The sequence below is a fragment of the Amaranthus tricolor genome, chromosome 5 (assembly GCF_026212465.1).
Source record: "Amaranthus tricolor cultivar Red isolate AtriRed21 chromosome 5, ASM2621246v1, whole genome shotgun sequence".
In the NCBI taxonomy this organism is placed as follows: domain Eukaryota; kingdom Viridiplantae; phylum Streptophyta; class Magnoliopsida; order Caryophyllales; family Amaranthaceae; genus Amaranthus; species Amaranthus tricolor.
The window spans coordinates 11,085,599-11,094,506 of NC_080051.1; the positions used below are offsets into that span (position 1 = coordinate 11,085,599).

Sequence of the window (8,908 nt, forward strand, 5' to 3'; positions counted from 1 at the left end):
GAAATGGAGTATTTAGACCGGAAAGTGAAAAAGAGAAGCATGATGGACCCATAAAAAAGGAGCATGTAAACAATTGGGATCTCGTCATGCAAAGATATAGTGAAATCTTTACTTCTGTCACTAGGCTCCCTTTGCTAACTATTCAAGAAAACCTGAAAAGTAACATACATACAAGCTCGCGCTTTGAGTCAAAATTCAAATCCAATACAGCTTCCTACCAATGATCGTAATTTCTCTTCAACCCATCACTACTTAACTTACCAAACCTTGAAGCGGAAAATCTATTATCGTAATTTCTCCTTTTCCCATCATTTGAATAACTTTGTGAGTTTGAAGAAGTAAAGGAACTGAACTTACTCCGTCTCATTGAAGAGCGTGAGCTTGAACTTTGACCGCCTTCAGCCAAACCATAAATCTTATGCTTCTTGTTTTGTGTGGCGGGAGTGTTGAAGCGATTTGAATGAGAGTAATCAGTAAATTCATCTAGATTCATGTTGGGCCTCCGTTTCGATCTACTTGACCAGTTGGGACTTTCATTTTCAAACTGTATTCTCTTCTTATGAGTCTTGCCAAAGTTCTGAGGTGCAGATTTATATCCCTTGATGGACTTGGCATCTTTGGAGTGTTTCCTAATTGGAGTTGATAGATCACGAGTACTTTTGGACTATGGACACACAAGAGAACAGAAACCCTTTCAGAAAAGGTCAAAATGATACAAAGAGTGTAAACATAATTTTAACAGTAATAACAAAAAAAAAAAAATTTGCAGAACATAGCAAACACTTTAGATACCCACAAGCGGCTAGGAAATAAAGTGAAAATTGTACCATAACAAAATTCGTGAATGTAATGACCACATTTATCTATCAAAAATCACCAACAAAATGTATGAAAAGAAATTATAAGGAATAAACCAAAGTTCAGGGTTACCTTGGAAGAAATTGTACATTCACGAGCGAAGTGCCCTTCTTCACCACACTTATAACATGATGAGGGTGTCCCTGCAGATGTAGCTCTATGTGATCCTCTACATTCCTGTAGAGCAAACATTTTAGAAACCACAAGCAGCTAGAAAATAAAGTATTGTACTATAACAAACGTCGTGGATCTAATGGACACATATATCTATGGCATTTGCTATCACAAATCACCAATAAAATGTATGAGAATTCATAAGGACTAAACTTGAGTTCAGGGATACCTTGGAAGAAAATGTGCATTCACGAGCAAAGTGCCCTTCTTCACCACACTTATAGCATGATGTGGGTGTCCCTGCAGCAGATGTCTGTCCATGTGATCCTTTACATTCCTGAAGAGCAAACATTTTAGAAACCAGAAGCAACTAAGAAATAAAAAAGACAAAATTGTACTATAACAAGAGTCATGGATGTAATGGCCAAAATTATCTATGCCATTTGCTATTCACAGATCACCAACAAAATGTACGAGGAGAATTCGAAGGACTAAACCAAAGTCAGGGTTATTCAGCAACATCAAAACAAGATCTCAAAAGCAAACCAGAAAAAAAATAAAATTAAGAACGACAAGAAAATCGACTCCGGAAGCATTCTTGTCTCCATCAATAGACCAGACACATTACCACAAAGTCCACATTCCACATTACCAACAATTGATAAAACAAGTTACAACTGGGTAATGAGTCTCTAACACATATTATTACGCCTCCAATCCATCAGTTGGGCCAAAAGAACTTCATAAAGGATTACAATTTACACAAACAATGAATAGAAAACAAAACCTGTCCATTATGTCCTGACAAGCCACATTTATAGCATGATGTTTGACTAGGAAGATCGTCATAATAGTCCACACAGCAGAGATGCCCAAATCTTTTGCAAACATAACATTGAATTTCCTGGTTACATTCAGGACAAAGGAATAAATTGATAAGGATGATACCATGTAAAACAGTGAAATACTTCATATGAGTTAACATCAGCAATAATCAGAAAATATAAATCCATTTGAGGTTGTCATTTCCATAATGGATACTCAATCAGTCCCTTTGAGTCTGACACACTTATCTCAAAAAGCCCTCACATCGATTTTTGAAGTGCTTCATCCTCAAAGCGCGGAGTGAGTAGGTGTTTTTAGGGTGTAAATGTTGACAGTCAGAAAGACGTTAGTTAAACTGCCAAATCACCAAGTTAGATTGGGATCTGAAAATGTCAAACCCTGGGGTGAATATGAACTCAACTCTTCAGCTTCTGAAAGTGAGACAGGTTCCCACACCAAGTAGGAATTTGCAAATTTCCTTATATTTTACAGAGCAACAAGCCCTATACTATTGACTTCTGGAATGAAAAACAATTATAAAGAAATAACAGATAAAAAATAGCTTCAGATAGTACAAACTACGGTGCCTTTTTGAAGTATTCAAGTTGTTCAACGTAAATATAGGTTGTTCTATACGCTTAAAAGGCTCAACCCAAAACTCAAAAGATGCTAAATATATCTAAATTTCAATAGAAACGACAAAAACTGCACTCAAATAATTTATGTTTGGGATAATCTAGATACATTCTACTTTAAATGTCAAGTGTCTTTCAACTGAAAAAACCAAGTTCCCTTCTCACAGCAAATCAGCAACACTTCAAAAATAGGTCCCCACATATTTCAATGTTCCTAAGTATATTGTTATAGAGAAGCCAGTTGCAGTTTTGCAAAATAATTCTTTCATTTACAATATTTCCTCATCAAATGGTGAGTAAAAACATTTACAAGCTATTCAAATCCTCACAAACAACCGCATGGGAAAAGGCCAGGTGAAACAGACATTAAGCTTCTTGAGAACTTGGATCAACCCATCTAATTCTATATTCCAAATCAAAATAACCATCTTTTTGATAGATTATTCCAAAAAATATAAATAAATAAATAAATGAAAATCAAATATCAAGATAGGGAAAAGGACCTTGAGATCATCAGGCGAGTAATCACTGTTACATGAGGACATGGCATGTGCAGAAGCACCACATTTTAAACAGAATTCTGAGGCCGGAGAACCAAACTTGAACTTTTTTGGACAATCTTTGGCACGGTGACCAGCTACCTTGCATATGAAGCAATCACGTCCCTGAATAAAAGAAAACAAATATTCAAATCACAACCGTGTAAATTTCAAATTAGTCAAGCTTACCATGGGCCATAACACATCATATTAGAACACCGTAAACCCATAAAAGAGAAAGTTGAGTAATAATGAGTAACTACATAAAAGCATTAATTAGTCCATCTATGACCACTTAAATCAGAAAGCTGAAAATACAAGCATTACCAAGTGGAGTGAATTCTTGAGGCATTCAGCAAATAACTTTACCAACTTTCCATCTATTACAAAGAAGTTATGTCAATTTGTAAAAAACTATTGTATATAAGGGACAAGGGAAGTGGGAAAATTGGTACAGATTCTAATTAAAGCAACTTCACATGTCACAATGGAAATCAACTGCAAATCATGCTCCATCGATGCATGCCAAACAAGATATTGTATCAATTTCTTTAATACTTAAACTTCTCAAGTGAACTTACACCCAATAAGAACTTCTGAAATAAAGAAAAACTACATCAAATTAACTTATCAAAAGACTCAATGGTTTGACAAAACTTATGACATAAGGAACTGCAAAAAAAATCACATAATCAGAAAATAGACACAAAATATAGTAATATACCTACCATTCTGCAATTGAAAGGGAGGCATAAAAATGAAGTCTCAACAATTTTTTCCAACTTGCTAGCTATTTTTGTCATTGAGGAATCAGAGAATGGATTGACCGAAAATAGAAGGAAACAGGAAACACAATGGAAAAGAACCTAATTATATTTATAATGTTTAGCTTAACCGGAGTATCCTAAAAGAATTAAATGGTTCATTAACTAGTAGTCAAGTGAAGATAATGGGAAAAATGTTTTACAGTTCATAATGTGTCTTTCATCCCAATATCAATTTTGAGAGGAAACCTGAAGCAGAGATTTAACTTGTTTTCTTTCCCTTCATTTCCTTTTTCTTCCTGCTAAATCTCATTTATGTGTTTAAGCCAAAGGAAAGGCATTTAATGCATTTCCTTTCTTTTTTATCCCACCCATATCCCTCCTAGCATAAACAGGGTTAATGGAAAATTGAGAGAAGTTTAGGCAAGCACCTAGGTTACATTACAAAAGAAGAAGCACAAGGTGAACTATACAGCCAGTCACTACCAGACCAACATAATATAAAACAGATTTATCCTACATACTGACCTTTTGGCAATGCTTCACCTCGTGCTCCAGACTCCCACAGATGAAGCATGGTTTCTTTCTCCTAGCAGACGTACAATTAACTGTTGTATGACCTTCCTCCCCACAATTAAAGCATGCTCCCCAGCTCTTATCAGGAGGGTCAAAGTATCTTGGGCCACGCTGAGGGGATAAAATGAGATGTACAAAACTAAACTTTTTACAGTAAAATGTACTACCAAAAGGGCATTCACTGATAGTAATCACTTACAAGAAGATTTCGCAAAACAGTGTTATCAGAATTGGAACTATCGACGGCATTTGGTTCCAATAAATTAATGACCTCAACATCATTTGCTCCAGTCACTTTTTCTTCTTCCTTCGTTGGCATAACCTACAAAAACAATAAGAAGAATTCAAATAAACATCATACAATAGATTTTACATTTCCATATAAACTTCCTATACTAACCAGTATTTCCTTTCAATAAACACTTTACTAAATCATGATCTACACACATTTCAATTAAATTTAATGTTTATACTATAAATCCCTCCGATTTCATCATTTTCTCTACACCCTTATTTGAGAGCAATTGTTTACACGTACTATCAGCTTCATTTAGCTCAAAATACCAGTTTAAGCGCCCAACCAAAACTGAAATAGCTTTATTTTTGAGTAGAGCACTGATAGTCACTCCATTTGGTAAATTTATCTCCTTCCTAAATCAAAGGGTTATAAACAATAGCATTTGGCAAAAAAAAAAATTAAGAATATAGAAGTATACGTCAAAATTTTCACCATTTAAAAACAAAAACCATCAACTTAAAAGAGGAAAAAATTCACATTGATAACAGTTAATGTTTTGCAATCAATATCAAGATACATAGCTTATTACAAAACTAAACTGCTAAGTTGATTAGTATTCATGTGCCTTGATATATAAGCTCCCTCTTCCTAACGATATCTCTATTTCAACTCCCCCTAATGAGAAATTATAGTCAGCATTCAAGTGGTTCGTGATATTGATGCGATCACGTACGTGCTACAGCTCACCCTCCTCCTTTATCCGGGCTTGGGACAGGCAATGAGCACCAAAAACTTACAAGCAAAGAAGAACTCATATGATCAATGATTATGACGGAACGATTGTTTCATGACATCATATAGCCGACTAATCTTTAATTATTAAGACTTTGTCATTATTGTTGATACATGTCAAGATGCATCTTGTCAAATATAAGCAAATCAATTTGAAAAAAAAAAATCAATATTAGTTCTTAACAGACGAATTAATACAACAAGCACAAAGCACAATACAAATATTCAAAAACACTAAAAAAATTGAAGCTTTTCACTTAAAGCTTATGATGAGATAAATATTCATCATATGATCTCAACAGCACAACTAATTTTCACTAGTTATTACCAAAAAATATCAATAAATCGGGTACTAAAAATAATGCAAAAACTTTACCACCGAAATTTCAGTTTCAGCATTCTTAGCCTTCGTTTTCTTCTTTTTCTTCTTCTCTTTTTTCACAATTTCCGACGCCACGAATTCAGTGGTAACAAAATCCTCATCATATGTATCATTCAAATTTGTAGCGAAAGAATTACGCGTCATTGCTTTCTCAACGATTTTAAGGCTCAAATCTTCGTTAGCCTCTTCATCGTCACTACCACTAAAATGGAAGAAATTGCTATTATTAATTTTGGCGATTGATTCATTATCGGAGAATTCCGATTTAGGTTTCGGTTTCTGTCTTCTCCCCATTGTTGTTGTTCTCAGAAACCGTGGTCAGTTTGATTTGAACACGATGTTTGGGGGCGGTATTTTGTTCTCGCTTTGGGGATGGGGATTCGAAGAAGAGTCGGGACGCTAGGCTAGGGTTTGGGATGTGTTACTGTGATTGGTGTATCGGTAATTCCAGTGTCTCTTTCTCCGCAGACTGATTATTTTTTTTACCTTGGCACGGTAATTTTCTTGACAATTTCTTAATTAAAAACGGTTTTAAATTGGGTCAGCCTAATTTAATTTGATTACAAAAATAATAAAAAAGCTGAATTAAAGTAACGGTTATAATTTAAAAAACACGAAAACAAAAATATTAACAGCAAAATTTGAAAAGAGAAGGAAAGTGGAGACTAAAAAAACCGCCGAATTCCAAAATTTTATCTTTCTTCATCGTAGCATACGGTAACTGTTTTGGTCTTTCTTCTTCTTTAGGAAAACCTAACCCTTTCATCTTCCTCTTTAGTAAAACCTTCTTATTTGTTTATTCTTCCGCATCTCCCCTATATCTAATTATCTTTTGGTTCTTATTATTCATATTTTCCATCAATTTCGACATTTAACCGTTTGTCTCCCATTGATTTGTACTTCTATCTCTGCATTTGGACAATTAGTAACAACACTTCTTCAGGTATTGTCTTCTTCAAGTATATATGTCGATTTGGTTACTTTTATTGTTCATCATATGTTTTCAATACAATGGTGGATTTCGACATTTTGACATTTCTTCATATGTTTTCATTACAATGGTGGATTTCTCACAAATCCATTTAGCATAACTGGAATTATAATGGTGGTTAATTAGTACATTTTTATTGTTCTTCTTCAAGTAATCGATTTGGTTATTTTTAAGTTAGATTTTTAATGTCATTGTGAAATTAGGGTTTATTAAGTTTAGTTTATCAAGTTAGATTTTTAAGTTAGATTTTTAATGTCATTGTGACATACTGACATTGGCTGAGATTCTTTTCCTCTACAATCATTATTGATCTTTTTTGAAATGTTAATAGGTAACTCCAGCATATATCATGCACATCATCAGGGGTTATGAGAATCCCCTCTCAGATTGGAATTCTTTGAAGCCATAAGGAAGGAGTAAAATTAAAAACCAAAAAGGGAATAATACCTAAAGGGAATTTACAACATTCCATCTTTAACATCCCACCAAATCCAATCTCCTCGATGTCATTTATCTGAGCTTGTTTGAAAATAACCTTCTCACTACCATCATATAAAAACAGTTGGGGTTTGCAGTTTGTCTAGATTTCTTTGTCAAAACTGCAAACATGATAATCACATTTTGACGTGAGAACTTACTATTTTATAATGACCAATTAAAACCACTGGTTTTCAACATAAATGGTTTTCAATTAGTTTATCTGGTTTTCAAGATAGATAGAAGTACAAAGCAATGGGAGACAAATAGTTAGATGTCAAAATTGATGTAGAATATGAACAATAAGAACCATAAGATAATTAGATTTAGGAGAGATGAGGAAGAATAAACAAATGAGAAGGTTTTACTAAAGAGGAAGATGAAAGGGTTAGGTTTTCCTAAAGAAGAGGAAAGACCAAAACAGTTACTGTATGCTATAATGAAGGAGGGGAAAATTTTGGAGTTAGGAGGTTTTCTTGGTCTCCACTTTCCATCTTTTTTTAAATTTCTGCCATTAATTTTTTTGTTTTCGTCTTTTTAAAATTTTAACCGTTACATTAATGTAGCTTTTTAATTATTTTTTTAATTAAATTAAATTGGGCTTGCCCAATTTAAAAACGTCTCATCATGAGACGGTTTTAATTAAGAAATTGTCAAGTTCTTATTACATAACCCTCGATGATGTGCATGATATACTGGGGTTACCTATTTACATTTAAAAAAAATTCATCAAGTTGGGTGTGAGGAAAAAATCATTAACGATTGGAAGGCCTTACTCGGTGTATCTGATGAAAGGGAGATGAAGGCTAACAGGGTGTTGAAACTGTTTGTCGAATATACGGATGGCGGTGATATCTTCAAAAGGTTATTTCTGTTATATGCTATTGCCATGGTTCTTGCACCACTTCCAGCATATAGGTTGAGGAAGAACTTATTGCGATTGTTGAAGATACATCAACCATTCGCGAATACAATTGGTGTTCATACGTTCTTAATGTGTTATTCGAATCTATATCTAAGGTCTTGAATGTGGGGTTTTCAAACAATTGTGTCAATGGTTGCACGTTTTTGATGTTGGTGTCATTTTGTTATCACGTGCCTATTAAGAGTGTGCGATTACCTAAGCAAACCCCATTGGTTTAGAGCTTGACCGCCAGTTATATAAAGGATAGATTTCTTATTGAAAGAAAAGCTGGGTTTGGCAAAGGTATCGTTGATTGTAAAGGCCTCCCAATATGTCACATCTACAATGACTGGGAGCAAGGAATTCAAATAGAGGAAGTTGTGGTTGGTATGATGGACGAGGATTTGAACAATTTGAGGGATGATGCAACTAATCAAGAAGTTAACGTCAGTGACAGTAATGTGTATGACAGATGTGTCACATACAAAGTTCCACCAACATGTCGAACCGACAAAGACATTAAAAGTCATGGAAAAAAAGCGAGTATTATTCATTTGATATTTATTTATTATTTAAACTAGTAAATTTGTTGTTATAAAAATTTTATGTAATTACATATTGTAATGTAGCCATTAAAAGAAGCTAAAATATTCTTGAAGAGGGACATTGAATTGGTTGTCCACGCTTATATGAGTATAGTCGTTGAGGCTAAGAAAGATGATGTAGTGGGTGACGCGTTGAATGACTTTGTGATTTCCCAAACACAACAAATTTATGAGAATGAGGAGTTTTTGTTGTGTGTTGATGAAATTT

At 34.1% G+C, this 8,908-nt stretch overlaps 1 protein-coding gene across 1 annotated transcript in view; it reads right to left on the reverse strand.

Moving 5' to 3' along the window:
- LOC130813231 (protein AIR1-like) overlaps positions 1-6,155 on the reverse strand; it is a 6,323-nt gene extending 168 nt beyond the window's left edge. Inside the window, exons 1-8 of the mRNA XM_057679014.1 lie at positions 5,718-6,155; positions 4,511-4,633; positions 4,264-4,422; positions 2,936-3,097; positions 1,760-1,876; positions 1,202-1,309; positions 931-1,035; positions 1-664 (exon numbers count right to left, since the gene is read on the reverse strand). The exon at positions 1-664 is cut by the window's left edge and continues 168 nt beyond it. Coding sequence (XP_057534997.1) covers positions 215-664; positions 931-1,035; positions 1,202-1,309; positions 1,760-1,876; positions 2,936-3,097; positions 4,264-4,422; positions 4,511-4,633; positions 5,718-6,017 — 1,524 coding nt within the window. The 5' untranslated portion in view covers positions 6,018-6,155 and the 3' untranslated portion in view covers positions 1-214. The remainder of the gene's footprint in view (positions 665-930; positions 1,036-1,201; positions 1,310-1,759; positions 1,877-2,935; positions 3,098-4,263; positions 4,423-4,510; positions 4,634-5,717) is intronic.
- Positions 6,156-8,908: the final 2,753 nt, after the last annotated feature.